Source organism: Panicum virgatum, chromosome 4K (assembly GCF_016808335.1).
Source record: "Panicum virgatum strain AP13 chromosome 4K, P.virgatum_v5, whole genome shotgun sequence".
NCBI lineage: Eukaryota > Viridiplantae > Streptophyta > Magnoliopsida > Poales > Poaceae > Panicum > Panicum virgatum.
This window is the reverse complement of record NC_053139.1, coordinates 11,787,461-11,806,556: the sequence shown is the minus strand read 5'-3', so window position 1 is coordinate 11,806,556 and position 19,096 is coordinate 11,787,461. Positions and strand designations below refer to the sequence as shown.

Here is a 19,096-nt window from a genome sequence, read left to right as displayed (position 1 = left end):
CCATGCGTCACCACTTGGATTATTGCAATTAGACCGATAATGTGGCAACAACGAAATATCAGAAGGATAGGGTTAATATTTGTGGACTGCGACAGCTCCTTGAACCTCCTTGTCTTCACGCAGAACAAAAAGAGAGAGAGATGGGTGGAGAGGCTGCAATGGGTGGTTGAGCGACACCGAAGCAGGAGGGGGCATTTGTGGCAAGCACAGTGTCTCTCGAATGGTTTTGTCAGAGATGAAATCGGACAGTGTCGATTATCCACGTCCAATCTCCATCCCGGTGCGCACGGGCGCACGCTTGCTCTCTCCAATGCAACCAAATTCATGCAATCTGGGTGCAGCCTGCCGTGAAGGTGATCAGCCGGGGGCAGACGTCCTCCTGGCTCCTGCCCATCTGGCGCGCTCGAGACACTGGCCGAATCAAGAATAACCTGCATACCTCTCTTCTGTAAGCTCTACGAGGCATCTGCTCCTAACACCACCACCACCTATCTGAAAATCTGCAGGACACTGAATAGCAGCAATAACAAATAATTTGAGCATCACCAATTGGGGAAGGCCGCAACAACGGTTCAAAACGCTCATCCACTAACACCAACGCAACATATATCAGGTCATTTGGTACTCATCCATTTTGCCCCAATATAAGAAGGTTCTGTCAGAGGTGCACCCGGCTTCAGAATGGGAACTGTGGGTACATGAGCGGCACCGGACCACGGAACTTTGCACAACAGGTGTGCAAATGTAACCGGAACATGCAGATGCACATCAAGCTGCATCTAGATGTTTATGCTCCAGTCGTAGGGTTGGTACAAGACTTTCAGCTGAGTGCTCGCAAGAAGTTCCAAGAGCTGCTCTGACTGTGCGGGCTCAAGATAGTTTGCGGCATGCTTCAGAACTTCCGTCTCATTCTTGCCAAAATCTGTGCTATACCTGAAAACCGTGTGGACCATGCGATTGAGCTGAGAAAGTAATTATCAATGAACTCACTATATTGCTATCAAGATCTTGATAATAATTTCAAGCATGCTTTCTTTCAACAATTTGTTACTATCAACGTCGGGATGCAAATAGCATGTTATGTACTCTATAAAATCCATCCTTGCTTATATTTCTGCAGTTGCATAGTTGCACTCGTATCTGAAGTAAACTTTGTATCTTGAGTTAACAAGATAATTGCCCATTCAAAGCACGGATTCTCCAAGAGTAGCATTGACATATGCATGGTTATTTTGATTTGACAGTTTTTGGTATGCACACTACCATGTGAAAGCAGTAAAATGCTCAAGGGACTATTACTAAGCAAGAATAACAATCAACTTACCATTTTAAAACCTTGCTTGCAGATGCGACTTTGGCATCAGGGTCAACAATCAGTCCACCATTCCTTAGGAAATCACGTGCAGCTTCCATCAATTCTTTATCAATATCTCCTGGCGAGTAACACCTAAGTGCAGGTCCAGATTTGGTGCCACATACCAAAGCAAAGTGAACAAGAGGTTCATGGTATGGAAGGGCCACCTGCATTTATACAGGGAACAAGATGAATGAATACATATTCTCATCACAAATTTAGTTAACTCTTGAGTGGCTTGTAGGTCTCAGTAATTAGTTAGTTAAAAGAAAAACAGGGTGCTTATAATTAATGATGTAACATGCAAGTGGTATACTACTGCTATACGTAGTGAGGGTTGTGACTACAATGGCTGTCTTGGCAAGGAGACAAACTTTTCGGCCTCTCCGCCTCTCATAGATCAACCTCAAATTGTGGAACCGTGCAGCAGACAACTTCTATAGCATATGTTTTATTTTCTTCGTATATTGTACTTCAACTTTTTGTTTACAACATCTGCTGAACATAACCATCTAAATTTCCAGAAACACACAAAGGAATATTATAAATATACAATGTTCGTCTGATGGGCTATCTATATTCCTTCTCCGGTAATCTGTTACTAGAAACTTAGCTTGAGAATACATATTTCACATTTCTACATGAAAACAAAAAAATACATATTACATAACCAGCATGAAATTATCAATCAGAAGTGGATTACTGATTTTTTTTTCATTCGGTTTCAAATCATGTGAAACTGAAGAGAAGTTATTTGTTCTCAGAAGGAGATAAAGTTTTTTTTTACCCTTCATGCAAATCGCTTAAGCTTCCCTATCTAGTAAAAACTGCAGGTCGAACATACATCCAGTCTTGAAAAGAACTGACCACCTATTTTGGTGGCAGGGGTAGACATAAGAATTTCTTGGTAGAATGAAAGTATGCCACAAATACACACAAAAACAAAGAGGATTTCAGGCATCACTGGGGCATTTGAACAAAAAGCAAGCAGTTGTAAACATAGAAATACGTTTAGCCATTTCACTGGGATCTGATTTGTTCACCTTGGATCTTTGGTCTTTTTGTCCGAAAGGTTTGGCAATGTTGTATGGTGGCCTTTGGTTGCCACGTAGAATACCGTTTTGGATTGCTGACAGCGAATAAGCACATCCACCAATGACATACTTGAAATCTCCAAAAAACTTTCTCCTGTCCAGTGGTCCGGCAGGAACGCCACATGTCACCAGTGCATGAATAGCCATCATGTTGTAGAGATTTATGAAGAAAGCTAGCTTTTCTTCACGTGATAGGTCATCAATATCCACCCTTTGGAGCTCCTCAGTTGTTCTAATATACCTATGTAGAGGAAATGAGAGTTAGTAAAATGGACTCATCATCACAAATGGCACCCCAAAATAATAAATAAATAACATCAGTAATGTGTTTAAAAGAAAATTGATATTTATATTTATATTTTAGAGCATAATTAATACAAAGAGCAGGCTCAAACAATATATCAAGGTCTTCTCGTTAGGTTACGAACCTAAGCATCTGTACTCATTATATTACAAAGAGAAATGCACCGGAGGTCCACCAACTTGTAAGAGGGTGTCATTTAGGTCCTCCGTGGCGCAGGTAGCCGGATATGGTAGCGCTAGGTGTTGTGGTGAAAAATCTCATGACGACGTTAGACTTGGGTCAATCCAGAGTGGTTCTTGGTGAGTAGTTGAAAAATATTCATGGACAGCGATATCAGAACGTCCTTTGCGGCAACACGACTGCTCATGGATGAAGTTTATGGATCTAAAAATGCACTTTTAGAGTTTATGGACCTAAGTGACACAAATTACAAGTTTATGGACCCAAAAATACACTTTCAGAGTTTATATACCTATGTTTTCAAAGTTTATGGACCTAACTGACACAAATTACAAGTTGATGGACCTAAAAATGCACTTTTGGAGTTCGTGGACCTAAATAACACACCCTTACAAGTTGGTGGATCTCTGATGCATTTTACTCTATTACAAACCTAAACATATGTATCAACTTAAAAATCTGCTAGAAGAACAACATAAAACAACCAGCCGTTGTAGTATTTTGAGGCAAACAATACGTGGATTGTGCAGTATACTTGATGTTCGCATTGCTATTTATAATTTAGAGCATAATTTATATAAGAGCAGGCTCAAACAATATATCAAGGTCTTCTCATTATGTTACGAACCTAAACATCTGTGATGGAGAGAATAATTGATTGTTTTCCTCCAAATCGGTGGAATATATAGATCCTATACATGGGCCTCTATACATGGGCTCACATATACACCAACACCCCCCGCAGTCTGAATTACCGGCGCAGCGGTGTTCAAGACTGGACAAGAAGAGAGTACATTGTACAAATAGAGTACAAAGGGCAAATACCCCCCCACAGTCACAACTAGCCACCGGCTACGTTGAGGGCGGCTGGAGCAAAACTCCGTGAAAGTCGAGGAGGGCAATCCCTTGGTGAAGATGTCAGCAAACTGAGAGGTAGTCGGGACATAGAGTACCCGAACATCGCCGATGGCGACTCTGTCACGCATGAAGTGTAGGTCGATCTCCACATGCTTCGTCCGCTGATGCTGGACGGGATTGGTGGAGAGATACACGACGCTGACGTTGTCGCAGTAGACGAGCGTGCTCTTGGCGAGCGGGCTGTGGAGCTCCGCCAAGAGCTGTCGTAGCCAGGACGCCTCCGCCACGCCGTTAGCGACAACCCGGTACTCCGCCTCAGCACTGGAGCGGGAGACAACCGACTGCCGCTTGGACGACCAGGAGACCAGGTTGCCGGCCAGGAAGACGGCATAGCTGGAAGTAGAGCGACGAGTGTCCGGGCAGCCAGCCCAGTCAGCGTCGGTGTAGACCACCAGTCCAGCAGAGGCCGAGCGGTGAAGCACCAGGCCGAGGTCCACAGTGTCACGAACGTAGCGGAGGAGACGCTTCAGGGCAGCAAGGTGTAACACCCCAGGTGTTAATCACCTGTAGTTAAGGTTAATCATGTGTTTGGTATCGTCATTAACACTAACCGTGCATGCAAAAAATATTTTTTAATTATATTTTTGCTAGCTTGTTAACACATGAAATGATGACTATTTTTCAAATCCAATGAAACATGTTTTAAAAATAACTTTTAAATTCTTGTTTAAATAAACTTTTGCCTAAAAAACAAACTTCTAGAGTTTGGAGTGGTGAAAAACTTTCGTGTTTATGGTCTTTTTTAAGTTTCAGCACAAAATTTGAAGAAAACTTTTAATTTTGCTTTGAATAGAACATTAATACTTTGGTTTTAACATTTCAAATTTTAAACCATGATTTGATTTTCAAATGAAGTTTTGACTAAAACAAAAGTTGGAGAAAATCAAATTTTGAACAACTTTCATTATTGGAATTTTTCGAGTTTCTATATGAAATTTTGAGTTTTGGACGGTTAAAATCGAGCTAAGTTTCGTTGAATCATTTTCTCTGTTCACTGCTCCCGGCGCTCATGCCGCACGCCCACGCGTCGTCGCCGGCGACCTCCACGCACCAGCCGCCCGAGGACGCTCCCTTCTACGGTTTTCCACGGCGTTCGTGCCGTCCTTATCTATCTGCGAAGCCAACTCGCATTTTCCCTCTCCACTCTCGCTCTCTCCCTGAGCTGAGCTCTGCTCGCGCGAACGCCAACGCTGCGCCGCTGCCCGCCTGTGCGCACACCATGGCCGCCTGCCTGCGCTTGAGCTGTGCCGCCGCCGCGCCGGCCGAGCTCGCCACCGCCACTGCCGTCACGGGCCGTGGGATCGCCGTCCAGTGCTGGCCGCCAAGCGCGCCGGCTCCGCCGGCCTTGCAGAGCCACGCGCCGCCCGCCTCCGACCATCCCCCACCCAAGCCAAGCCTCTGAATGGGTTCCTCTCGTCGCGCTGAAGGTTCCCAGCCTGACCCCGCTCGTCCTCCATCGCCAGCCTGACCCCGCTCGTCCTCCATCGCCGGAGCACCGCCGTGCGCCGCCACTACGGCTGCCGGGCCACGGCCACCGCGGACAGCCCGCCTTCGGCCGCCTCCTGCCGCGCCGGGACCACCCACAGGTAGCTCTCGTCGCCCTCATGCTCACCCACCACTCCCTTGCCGCCGGCCGGCCACCACCTCACCGGAATCGAGCTCCCCGTGAGCTTCCTCTGTTTCAATTTCCGCCCAATGGCCTCGTGCAAGAATAGATAGAATTCCAGGGGGTTTTCTGCGAAGTCTGTGACTCATATGAATAGTGCTGCGAAGGGTTCTTTTGTAATAAATTGGCTGAAACTTTGAAAAATCATAGTAAATCATAGCAAAATCAGAAAAATATAAGCTAAAATTTGTTGGATTCCTTGTTCTAAGATCTACAACTTTCCTTACAGGTTGATCTTCAGTTTCTAAATAGTTTTTTCTCTAATTTAAATGTTAGTTTAAGTGGTTGCAAGCTTTGAAAATGCATAGTAAATAGTAGAAAAAGGGTAAAAATATAAAACCGGTTGGGTTAGTTTTGTTTTGGCATGTAGAACTTAGGAAAAATATTTAACCTGCTGTTTGTTTAATGTTTCTATGACGTATTGATTAATCATGGTTAATGCTTGTTTTAGCTTGTGTATTTAATATCTACAGTTTTTGGATGTTCAAAAATTATGAAATTTATGCAGTAGCTTACTCTTTACATGTCTAGTTCACTGTAAAAATTTCATGTCCAAAAGCTATGCACATGTGTGTAAATTTATTTTTGTTCAGTTTGTCTTGTTGAGGCTAAAATAAATGCTTCCGGTTATCAATAATTATTGGTAATTTTTTGTTGCATGCTTTATTGATACCTTAACCTTCTGGTAAAATTTTGCTACCATGTTATGGCTGCAAGTTATGTTTTCTCCTTTGTTTAGTTCCTAGCTAGAGCTTTTCCTTCCAATGGTTGCTAGTTAATGCTTCTCTGCATGTTTAAATGCAGCAGCTAACTTCTTGTTCATGTGTGAATAATGTTAACCCTATTAGGACTAGTTGTTATTTATCTTGCCTATGCTTAGTCTCTCTAAATAGGTTAGTGATACTTCTTGTAGGAAACACTTCAGGCTAAAATACTTGAATCAACTCTCGTGTTGCAGCACCAACTCTTTTGCCTTTTGAGTTTGTTTGTTGTGTTTACTCGATAAATGATTGCCCAGTCATGTCTTTCCTTTAATTGCATTGCATTTGCATCGTTGCATATCATCTAGGTACGCTAAATGTGCGACACGTGGAACCAGAGGGCAATGTTGAAGCCGAGCCAGAAGATGGTGCACTGGTGGACCAATCCAGAAGACGGAAGGACCGACTGGAGTGCATGCTTGGACTGGGATGATGTCAAGCCGGTGCAAGACTACAAGCTAACTAACTGACTTTGTGTCAAACCCAGGCAAGCCTCGGAGCATAACCCTAATTTTAAGTATTCAATGTTTATTTAAGTATTTCGTGCATTTACGTTCTAAGAGTTGTATGGAACTCTAGTATGCATGATCTCACTAGGTACCTGAGGGTCAATACTAGTATGCAGATGTCGTTAAAAATGCTCTGCTAAGTAGGATCTCGGTAGAAGTCGAGTGATTCCTGTCACTCGCGAGATTTAAGATCTTGTTACATATGGCAATGTGGTTTGAGAATGATTCAATGAGGAAAGAGAAATGAAGACCGGGCGGAGATGAATTGTTTCTGGATATGAAATGGATGGAAAGTAAGCCTCCGCCTGTGTCGATTGAGGACCGTACCGTTGTTGGCATTGCTGACCGAGTTTGAACAGTACTAACCACATGCCGGAAGTAGGAGGTACTCGAAACCGATAAGCTAAATACCTGATTTGCAATGATACTTTGAATCGCGACCTGCTACTCTGGGAGTGGGATGATGGCGGGTGTTGGAGTGTATGTCGCCTTCTAGTTCTCTGGGAGTTCGCTGTGAGGGACCCTTCACCCGGGTTTGGGCAGGCGTGATTCAGACGTCGGGGTAATGATGGGAACGGTTGACATATGTGGTCCGGCGTGGCTGCACGTGTCGTGTGAGTTAGGTCCACCTTGCAAGGTTAAATCGGATAGATTCGCCGTCTCTCTCGGTTAAAAGAACCTTGGTCACTGTGTCACATCGTAGTAAAGAAGTGAAAATGAGAAAATAAGTATGATGAGATATGTTTGTGGTACTCTATAAAGATTAATGTGATCACCCATACTTGTTTTAGATGTTCAGGCAAATCTAGTTGGTACTTGATAAACTTAAATTAAGCTAAAATATTGAAAGTAAGGATCCAGTTTTAGTAGCTTTTCAGCAAAACAAACTCTAGAACCAAAAAGCTTTGCATGTCTAGATAGTGGGCTAAGTATACCCGAGTCGGGTAAGTCTTACTGAGTATTAGTATACTCATGGTTTGTTGTTACCCTATTTTCAGGTAGCTGCTGCTAGTTGGAGCTAACCAGGGTTTACATTGGTGGGCTCGATGTGACATCCTCACGTCTTCGTAGTATCGTGATTTTTGAATCAAACTTCTATTTAAATTCCGCTGCTTTTTGAACTCTAATATTTTAGATAAACTCATTTTGTTAAGCTCTATTTTGTAATTTAAATTTGAGAAACTTCTGTTTGCATGTAATCATCTGTGCTCGCCTTCGGGTGAGACTTCCGGTGTTTTCGATCATTAACCCAGCAGGCTGCCGGAGTACACTGTTTTAAATGCGCGGTGGCTTGATTAATACTTAAAATAATAGTTAGCGCACTTAAGCCGGTTTAATTTGGACGGTTCTGTCACACAAGGTGTGACTCCCGGAGAATGCATATGGAGACAGACCTGCTGAACAGCGTAGGTGAGGTTTGGCCTGGTGAAGGTGAGGTACTGCAAAGCGCCAGCCAGACTCCGGTAGGCAGTAGGATCAGCCACCGGATCACCCAGATCAGCAGACAGCTTCGCCTGAGTGTCGACAGGAGTGGAGCAGGGCTTGCAATCAGTCATCACATCCCGCTCCAGAATATCGAGAGCTTACTGCCGCTGGTGAAGGAGAAGACCAGATGGGCGAGGCTCAACAGTGACGCCCAAGAAGTGGTGGAGCTGACCCAGATCCTTTATAGCAAACTCCTGATGTAGAGAGGAGATGACACTCTGAAGTAGCTGCTGACTGGAGGCTGTGAGCACAATATCATCGACATAGAGCAGCAGATATGCAGTCTCATCCCCACGGCGGTAGATGAAAAGAGACGTGTCGGACTTGGCCTCGTGAACCCAATGTCAGCAAGAACGTAGCAAACCGAGAGTACCAAGCCCGAGGAGTCTGCTTCAGACCATAGAGAGACTTGTTGAGCCGACAGACCATATCCGGACGACTCGAGTCCACAAATCCCGCTGGCTGAGTGCAGTAGACAGTCTCTGAGAGAGTGCCGTGAAAAAACGCATTCTTCACGTCCAGCTGGTGCACAGGCCAGGAGCGCGAGAGGACCGTGCGCACCGTAGCAGGCTTCACCACTGGGCTGAAGGTCTCATCATACTCCACACCAGGTCGCTGAGTGAACCCCCGAAGAACCCAGCGAGCCTTGTAGCGCTCCAGTGTGCCATCAGCCCGACGCTTATGCGTCCAGATCCATTTGCCAGTCACCACATTGCAATCAGACGGACGCGGCACGAGGTCCCACGTCTGGTTAGCAAGAGGATCCGCCAAGGCGTCGCGGACAGAGAAGGGTACCGGAGAGACCCGCAGCTCTCCCTCGGTGGCGGAGAGAGTCGCGGCCTGAGACGCCATCCGCCGAGTCACCATGGGATGAATATGCCGAGGATCCCGATGGATGACTGGCGGGTGGTACACCTCCGGCTTGGCTCGAGAGGGAGCCGGAGGAGGCGGCGGCGGTGTCGACGCCGAACGACGCCGGTACACCTGCACCGGCTGAGCATACCGCTACGGCGCCGGTGTCAGCGCCGAGCGGCGCCGGTACACCTGCACCAGCTGAGCATACCGCGCAGGGCAGGGGAAGGCACCGGGGTCGCGCTCGGCGCAGCAGGGATCACCGGAAGCGGTGCCGGTGCGCCACGAAAACCTGCAGGAAAAGTACAGACAGGTAACGGTGGCTGAACCACCGGGTTAGTCAGAAACAAAGAGTCCAGCTCGGGGTCAGGAGAAGGTGTGGAGGAGGTGGAGTATGGGGAATCCGACTCGTCAAACACGATGTATCGGGAGATCAAAACGCGGCGAGAGGTGAGGTCAAGGCATCGGTACCCCTTGTGGTCAAGGGAGTACCCGAGGAACACACAACGAGTCGAGCGGGGCGCCAGGTTGTGAGAAGCGGTGGCGGAGGTGTTAGGGTAACACGCACACCCGAAGACCCGAATGTGGTTGTAGCGAGGAGGGGTACCGAAGAGAGCGTGGTGTGGAGTGGGAGCAGGAGAAGCAGTGGACGGAAGGCGGTTGAGCAGGTTGGTGGCGGTGTGGAGGCTCTCAGCCCAGAAGCGCGGGGGCAGAGAGGCCTGGATCGGAAGGGTGCGCACGACGTCGTTCGTCGTGCGAATCATCCGCTCAGCCTTGCCGTTCTGAGGAGAGGTATACGGACAAGACATACGCAGCTGAACACCCCAAACGAGGAAGAAGGAACGGGAGGTGGAGTTATCGAACTCCCGCCCGGTGTCCCACTGGACGGCCTTAACAGTGAGGCCGAACTGAGTGGACACCCAAGCAAAGAAGTGGAGGAGGGTGGGGAAGATCTCAGACTTGGCGCGCAAAGGGAAAGTCCAAGAGTAATGAGAAAAATCATCAACAATGATCAGGTAATATTTGTAGCCAGACATGCTGAGTACAGGAGATGTCCACAGGTCACAGTGAATAAGATCAAAAGCATGCGCAGCATGCGAAGAAGAAGAAGAAAACGGAAGTCTAACATGACGACCTAACTGGCACGCATGACAGAGGTGCTCAGCAGGAGCCCTAGTACATAGAACATCTGTACTATGACTGAGCTTAGTCAAAATATCGCGACCGGGGTGTCCAAGCCAGCGGTGCCAGGTGGTGGAAGAAGGCGTCACGGCAAATGCAGTAGACAAAGAAGAAGTCGAAGACGGAGCAGCGGAAGCAGGAAGCCGAAGAGTGTAAAGGGGCCCCGGGCTATCACATCTGAGGAGCGGACGCCGGGAAGCCGAATCCTTCACAGTAAGACCAGAAGAGTCAAATTCGATAGAACAGGAGTTGTCAGCAGTAAACTGGCGAATGGAAAGAAAGTTGTGAACCATTTGAGTAGCAACAAGAACATTAGGAAGACGAGGAGCAGAACCCACGGCGGTGACAGGAAGGCAAGACCCATCACCAACCATGATAGAAGGACAAGAGGGGTTTGGGAGTCGGACGGAAGAGAGGATACCGGCATCAGGAGTGGTGTGGAACGAGGCACCCGAGTCGGCGATCCACTCGGTGGTGACCGGCGGCGTCAGTCCCATGGTGCTGAAGGACTGCGCCAGAGCGGCCTGGTCCCACCCCCCAGGCCAGGTCGGCTGCTGGCTGGGCTGAGTGGGCGGGGTCCAGTACGGCGCGGAGAGGGGAGCAGCACCGATGAACATGGCCGCCGGCTGGAGCTGAGGACGAGGCCCCCCTCCCGGACCCTGGAACGGCCACATCGAGATGCGCCCTGACCATGGGTTGCTGAAGGATGGTCAGGGCGTACCTCCAAGGGCAGGGGTAGAAGCGGGAGTCGGAGCCGGCGCGCCCCGACGACCCCCACCGGTACCGGTACCCCCAAAAGCAGGGCCATCAATGCCACCACCACCACCACCCCACGCCCCCCCCCCCCGACGATGTCCACGGCCCCCCACCTCCGGTCTGCCCGGCGGGAGCAGCACCAAGGAGAGAGGTGGCAGGGGCGGCGGAGGAAGCCGGTGGAGCAGCGACGAGCGCGGTGGAGGTGGACGAGGGCGATCCGGGCGCGAAACCCCTGGTGATCTCCTCGAGAGCGAGGTCGTCCCGGACCTACAGGAAGGAGGGGAAGGGCCTCTGGCGGGCGATCCAGCTCTTCAGGTGGTCATAGGTGCTGCTCAGGCCCCGCAGGACATTGAGCACCAAGACTCGATCGGACACCGGATCCCCGAGGTCGTGAAGAGCATCGGCTATGCCCTTCATCCGCCGGCTGTACTCACCAACGGAGAAGTCCCCCTGCACGAAGGTGCGGAAGGTGGCGTCGAGCTGGAGGGCGCGGTACTCGGCGTTGCCGAGGAACTACCCCTCGAGCGCCACCTAGGCCTGCCGCGCGGTGCCGCCGTGGGTCCTGACGAGGTCCTGAAGATCTAGGGAGATCGTCCTGAAGACCCAGGACAGGGCCACGTCTTGCGCCTCGATCGGCGTGTCGAGGAGGACGTGGTTGTCGAGGAGGTAGCGGCGGAGGGCGAGCAGGACCTGGTCCCGCCAGCGTCCGTAGGAAGAGGACGTCGGGTCGAGGAGGACGGTGACCAGGGCCCTGATGTTCTGGACGCCGGCGGCCTGGAGGTGGAGCTGGGCGACCATGGGGTCGGTCGGGTCGTACCGGGCTCCAGATCCAGCGGGCGGGGCCTGGCGGGAGGAAGAGGCGCCGTGCTCGGGTACGACAGGCCGGCCGGAGGAGGCGCGGAGAAAGTGCTCCGCCTCGGCAACCCGGAGAGCGGAGGCGTCGGCCGCGGCGCCCTCGCGCTCCCAGGCGAGAGCAGCCACGCGGAGCCGCTCCTGGGCCGCCGAAGCCTCCGACTTGGCGGCGAGGAGGGCCGCAGCGAGAGCGGCGTTGGAGAGCGGCGCATCCGCGGGCGACATCCCGAGCCCGGTCCACGCGGGATCGGGCGCGGCGTTGGCGGCGCGGTGGGCAGCAGCGGTGGCGGGATCGGCGGCCGGCGGCATCCGTGGGAGCCGCAGGGCGGCGAGATCGGCGGCCGCATCCCCTGGAGCAGCACCCGCGGCCTGCGGGAGCTGCGCTACGGCCTGCAGGACCGCCGGATCGGCGTCCGCGGCCTGCAGCAGCTGTGCTGCGGCCCGCAGGGCGGCCGGATCGGCGCCCGCGGCGGCGACGGCGGCCTGCACGGGCGGCTCCACAACGGGCAGTGGCACAGGCGGCTCCCCAGCGGCAGGCAGGGCCGGCAGCGGGCCGGGAGGGGCCGGATCGGGCCCCGGCGGCGGCGGATCGGGCCCCCCGGGCCCTCCGCGCCTCCTGCGCCCGCGGGCAGGGGCGCCAGCGCGACCAGGGTGGCGGCGGCCGGGACGGCAGCGCCCCCTGCGGCGCCCCCCGCGCCTGCCGCGCCCGCGCGCGCCGGCGGCGGCAGGGCCCAGGCGGCGGCGGCTGCAGGGGCAGAGGATGGGGCGGCGGCCCAGGCGGCGCTCGGAGCGGCGGCCCACGCGGCGCGCGGAGCAGAGGGAGGGGAGGGAAGGAGGAGAGGGGAAACCATGGGCTGGCGGCGGCGGCTGCGGGCAGCTGAGAGGGGAGGGAGGAGAGAGGAAACCTAATCCTAGGCTAATGATACCATGATGGAGAGAATAATTGCTTGTTTTCCTCCAAACCCTAGAAGGGTGGGATATATTTATCCTATACATGGGCCTCTAGATGGGCCTCTATACATGGGCTCACATATACACCAACAATCTGTACTCATTATATTACAAACTTAAACATATGTATCAACTTAAAAATCTGCTAGAAGAACAATATAAAACAACCAGCTGTTATAGTATTTTGAGGCAAACAATACGTGGATTGTGCAGTATACTTGATTTTCGCATCTTGATCAAGTATAAACAGCTAAGCACTGACCTTTTAAATTCCTCACAGCCCTGGATGCTTCTGTAGTCAACATGTCTACCATCCACAGATACATAAGCTTCAAAAATGGCATAAGATAACAATCTCAACCTTGATGCCACTTCAGCAATGGGCTTCGGTGCAACATCAATAATGCCCCTAGGGATGTTGTAGCACTGAGTCATAACTATGGGTTCATGATCCAGGAAACGATATAAGTGATTTCCATCTTCAAAGACATTTTCACTGCAGTGACATAAGTTGATATTAACAACCTCCAAATTGTCCACCAATACAGATGGATATGAAAGATTGATAGGAATGCAAAGAATATTTCAAGCTAATTTTAACCCATTTTAAAACTTACTCTAGAACATGACGAAAGAAGTATTTGCTTGCAAGCTTCCTTCCAAATTCCACTGCCTAAATGGATAACAGGAATTAATGAAAAAGCGGTAGAAATTCTCAGTTACAAGGAAAAAACAGAGAGACTAAATGAAAAGTCCTTTCACAACATAATGATGAAACATGCAATTTGCATCTGCAGCTAAGTTAAAACCAGTACCAAGAGTTAGAGAAATCAAGAATAATGTTATTCAAAACCATGTTGTAAGGTGTAATTGCGTAACACTAACATGGCTCTTAAAGAAGAGTTATTTTGGCATGCATCATAAATGCTTTACCTCATCTCTCTCCATATACTGATCTTCTGATAAGAAATCCACCGCTTCGCTACCAAGAAAGCAGTTACTAAATCTTCTCATCTTATAAAATCTATCTTTAGGAATGACTGACTCTCTCATCTTTCTGACAATGGTTGCCAGCTCATCCATCTTCCCACTTCCAGATTCATCATCTTCTCCAGGTAAGGGAGGTAAGGGAGCAGAAGATGAGGGTTCTTCTTTGAAAAGTACACTGATATTCTCATCAAGTATGTCAGAATCTTCCATCTTCTTCAACTCAACTAATCCTCCAATCAGCAGGTCATTGAAATAAACTTTTGGTACAGTGGATGATCCAGTATTCTTCTCCAACTCCAACTTTCTGCTAGGGAAGATGTCAATGTTGATCTCAACATACTTGAGCCTTTTCTGATGCAAGAATAGACGAACCATTTTGCAATCTTCACACCCCAGTTTTGTGTATATTATAATCCTACCCTTCGCTTTCGATTGCTCCGACAAATTTGGCGCATCTTCAGGCCCTGCTTCCCCAGTTATAAAAGTATCAAAATCTCGTCCAATTTTAATCAAGTTTAGTGGATTCCAAGCAGTCCTTTCATCAGTTTTCTGCTGCGCCTCTTTAGGTTTAGGTTCAGCATCAGACCCAGTCTTCTCGCTGTCGATGCATTCTGAACCATCACTCTTGTCAACTTCAACCTTAAACTCATTCTCATATTTTTTGCCAGAAAGGCGCCGCATAAATGTCGAAACTGCAATGGCACTCTTTTCTTTAACAAAATTCTTGATTGCAACAGCCCGCTCATTGATTACAGAAATCTGAGCTTCTGAGTCAAGTTCTGCAGACTGATTGGAAGAACGCCTCATTTCTTCCATTTCAGGAACCTCAGTACCATCAAACACTGGCTCTTCAGATTTGTCTTCCGCAAGAATATCTTTTGTGATCTGGTTTGAGTGTAAAGGTTCCATGGCATCTGAAATTGCGCATTCATTCATCTGTCCATTTAAGTCCTTTTCTGAGTTACCTCCCTCGTCGATCTGTGCTTCTGACTCATTGCTTAAACCTACATTTGAAGAATTTGTTGATTCTTCTACATTTAATATTTCTGTTTTCCTTGCTAAATCCCCTTCATCTTCAAAATTTTCTCCAGGATTAGTACACTCTTCAGTGACAACAAGATTTTTCTCATCCTTGTCTGTACTCTCCATGATGCAAAATAGCCTGCAGCAGGACGCATGTGTCATGCAGTAAATTGTTAATAAATAATAGTGACAATCAGCGTATAAAGAATATAATGAAAACATTTCAACAATAAGCAGATATTGAAGACTGTGCTAAGAAGTCAAATAACGCGAGTGATACAATGACCAATACACATTTTACAAACTAACTTATGAAAGAAATTTTGTGCAATTAGGGATTTTGGCACTTATGCCTGAATGTTGCACATTGAATAAAAAAAATCTGCATAAAGCACTCTTCCTAACTTAGCTCCCATGCAATTCTGCAAGGCATGTGGTCAGCATCTAGTAAAAATCAGCAACTTAGAGCATCTCCAAGAGACTCTTTATATCTTTCCTAGTTTACAAGAATAGAGATTTTGGTATAAAAAAAATGCCCTCCAACAGGCTCTTCAATTGGATATCTAAATATAGATATCCTCTATTCCGGATTTCTCGCTAGCCAAAGATGAAAAGCGAGAATGAATCTCTAGACTACACACACAATATAGAAAAGCTGTCGGAAAACACAAAGATATAGAGAACGATCTTTACTCAAATGACTCTCTAAATGATGATTTAAAGAGTAGATTTTAGAAATGCTCATGGAGATGCTCTTACATGAGTATGCAAGAGAAAATTTAATGGTTTTAGTAGGGGTGGTAATGGGCCATGGCCCTAATGGCCTCTTCACAGCCCAACAAGGCCCTTAAATATTTTAGTTCAAAATTGTATAAGATTAGAGCCCAGCCCTTTTAGGGCCCGGCCCTTAGATTTTTTAGTTCAAAATTTTGGGCCCTTTACCACCCCTAGGTTTTAGTGGCACAAAAAATACAAATATCAACCATTTTCGAACAATCAATGATGCAGATTATTGAATGCAGCATAGAATGCGCACAGATTCAATCCGTCAGGGGTTGTGCATGGCATGGAATCCTTCAGAGATTGTGCATGGCATGGTAAAAGGTACACTCGGACTCAGATACCGCACTGTTGAATTGAATTGCAGCAACTACGCAGGAACATGCACCCAAATGCTAAAATTCGAAGATGTTGCATCAACACCAAGTCAGTGGGGCCAAAACTACACAATCTGACACCAACTAGTCTCCTTAAATAACACATCCAACCCGATCTCTGATATCACTCATCAGGGGCGGGCCTGCTATTGATGCATGGGTATTCAATTGAATACCCAAAATTTTGTGAACAAAAAATATATATACATAGTATACAACATGTATATGTATAAAAAATAGAAAATAAGAGTATCTCTAAAAGAATTATTAAATCCTAGTCTCTAACTTTTCTACGTATTTTTATATCCTAGTCTCTAACTCTCTATATATCCTTACGTAGAGGGTCATCCTAAATATTATTTCGTCATGTATGTATTATAGTGTACCCACGGCAGTTTCCATATACCGTATATCCTATTGTTTGAACTTCGACATATTAGGAAACGTGACTCACGAGTTTGAAGGATGAAGGTCTAAGATCCGGTTTTAAAATGGCAAGTATTTGGGATAGGGTGTGGATTTTTATTTTCATATCTGAGAACGGAGAAAGATGATTTAGGATAGATGTTGCTACCTTGAGGGATTGGTTTTAGAGAACTTTTGGAAAGAGATTTTCCACTAAAAATACTAAATTCGTAATTAGAATAGTCTTTAGGGTGTATCTTGGAGATGATCTAACATCACACAATAGACTTTCCAATCTCATGTTGCCTCTTGGGCTCAAATGGCCTACTTCCCCTCCTCTAAGTCCAACCGCGACTCCCAACTAGCACCGACTACAGGTCCCCAGCTCTCTATCCATCCCGATTCCAATTCTCCTTCCCGCGTAGCCGCGTTTTTTCCGCTTCCAATCAGCGGCAGCAAACTCTAACGGTACGGCAGGAGACGACTGCCGGCAATGAGACGCGAGCGGCCTGCAGCTTTGGAAACTACGCAACGCACATTGGCGGCCAAAATTTTTTTTACCCTTTGAAAATGTTGAATACCCAAATTCTAAATCCTAGGCCCGCCCCTGTCTCTCATTAAAGGGTGCAGGACAGGAATGAATCTCATATCCTTGGCCGCAAATGAAACACACCGATGGCATGCATTGATGGATGGCGCATGTACTCCCGACGGGAACACATTTACATGTCCTGCATGCCCGGGCAGAGACCACCACACATCGGCCAAATCACCCAACTCGAACCATCTAGTACTATCACAAATGGAATGCACAAACACCAGCTTCTAACTCCCGACACAAGCCACATCACCCACGAAACATTCCTCCCACAAACATGTCGCTTGGACTCGACCAAATCCCCACCGTCTACAAGCATAAAAAGCCCCCAGATCAGCCGTAACCAACCGCGCACCACCACAGTTCACCGCCACAACCATCGCCTCATGCACCAACGCGAAACTCAAGATCCCGCCACCGTTAGACTCCGAGAGGATAAACCCTGAAACAGTCCCCAACTAGACCATACCCGCAGTAATCCACCGACAAAAAAATAACGGAACCAAACGTTCCCCATTCTCCCCACCAAAAAATTTCGAACATACCAATCTGCCGCAGAACGCCGGAGAAACGGCCCCCAATCTGAACCCTCCAGTCCTGGAGCTGCGCGATCGAACAGACGAATCAAAACAAAATCAGGGAGAAAAAAAGCAGCGGAGATTAATCGAGAGGGAAGCAAATGGAGGGAGGAACAAGGAAGCGGAGGGGGCGTACCGCGCCCGCGAGGTTTCAGAGCCGAGGAGCCGGAACCCGCTTGCTGCCAGCGGGTTTGACTGGGAGGGAGGCGAGAGCAGGAGGCGGGAGGGAGGAAATGGGGGCGAGCGGAGCGGCGGCGGAGTGGGGAGACGCCGACCCGAGACGACCGGGGTGTTGCAACTTGCAAGTAAGCGGCGGGAACCGCGGGGCGAGCAGAGGAAACTGAGGAGAGAAACGGGGGGAGAGAGGGAAAAAAGAAGGCAGGGAGGACTTGGAGACGTTTCCAATCACGTGGGTCTGCTGCCTTCTGCGGATCGGGCCAGTGGAGTGGATTGGATTAGCGGGGACTTTGACCGCGGCGGCGCGGCCCACGTCAGGGCGGTGGATTCTTCTGCCTGGACTGCAGGTCTGCAACAGTAACGCTGCTGTTTCTTTTAAAAAAAACACTGATGTTTTTCTGCAATTCCTTTTTAATAAAAAACACTGAGTAACATTCTCGCTTCCTCACAAAGTAAAAAAAGTTGAACTCACATCGGTGTAGGCTTGGAATGGTTGTATGTTCTGAATAATAAAAAAGCTAATGATTTCTCGAACTGTTTTTTTTTGTGAAATACTATCTCGGTCCCGGAATGTAAAGTATTTGAGGTTTAAAATTTGTGCCAAAATGTAAGGCATACTAGGATTCTTTGGACAAAAATACATGCTAATATCCTTAATTTGGTACTAGTTTTATAAAGAAATCAATTATAGTGGTCGTGAGTAAAACAAGCATGCTAGTCTCCTTAATTTTGGTGCGGAGAGCTAAAAATTAAACAATAATTAATTAATTAATTAATTGAATAATATAACAATAGAGATGCTCACGTCTTTTCTCAACCTTCATATTTGAAGCGCCCCAGACCCAAAAATCGAGACTAAACCATGTATTAATAACTGAGCAAGTCTCTGGTACAATACATGTTATATCAAGTGGGGGTCCAAAGTCATACAGAGTTTTATTCAACCCGTACACGAGGAGTAAAGTGACAACACAAAGCTACCGCAAATAACCACAGGATAACGAGTAGCATAACGACATGCAAGACTAGCTCTTCGTCCATCACGGCTCCACTCGATCAGCTTGGGTGTGGACACGATCTACTCGTAATCTTCAGGCACAAAATCAGGATCCTCTGAAAAAAATAATCAACAAGGGTTGAGTACGAAAGTACTCAGCAAGTCCCACCTCACCCTTACGGGGAGGGAGTTACATATTAATATGCAAAGGTCCATTAATCAACCAGAATAAATAACAAATGTAGTATTAAAGGTAACCCAAACAGTCATCCATCTCAGGGGCTAGGTGGTTCAACTAGTTGAGATG

General features: G+C 48.0%; 1 protein-coding gene across 1 annotated transcript; it reads right to left on the bottom strand.

The window, feature by feature from the left end:
• Positions 1–368: 368 nt before the first annotated feature.
• Positions 369–17,951, bottom strand: LOC120703126. The gene is made up of 8 exons (XM_039987137.1): positions 17,752–17,951; positions 17,583–17,640; positions 13,798–15,016; positions 13,482–13,537; positions 13,127–13,360; positions 2,398–2,689; positions 1,325–1,521; positions 369–933 (listed from the first exon to the last, which is right to left on the bottom strand). The coding sequence occupies exons 3-8, from the start codon at positions 15,001–15,003 to the stop codon at positions 780–782; spliced, it is 2,139 nt and encodes a 712-aa protein (XP_039843071.1). The 5' UTR covers positions 15,004–15,016; positions 17,583–17,640; positions 17,752–17,951; the 3' UTR covers positions 369–779.
• Between the last annotated feature and the right edge of the window lie 1,145 nt (positions 17,952–19,096).

What these genes read in the sequence shown, in the direction of transcription:
- LOC120703126 (XM_039987137.1), bottom strand. Translation starts at nt 15,003, where the DNA reads ATGGAGAGTACAGACAAGGATGAGAAAAATCTTGTTGTCACTGAAGAG. An exon ending in TTCTTTCGTCATGTTCTAGA is followed by an intron (nt 13,361 to 13,481) that starts GTAAGTTTTAAA and finishes ATGTCACTGCAG; the next exon opens with TGAAAATGTCTTTGAAGATG. An exon ending in GGCTGTGAGGAATTTAAAAG is followed by an intron (nt 2,690 to 13,126) that starts GTCAGTGCTTAG and finishes TCCTCTACATAG; the next exon opens with GTATATTAGAACAACTGAGG.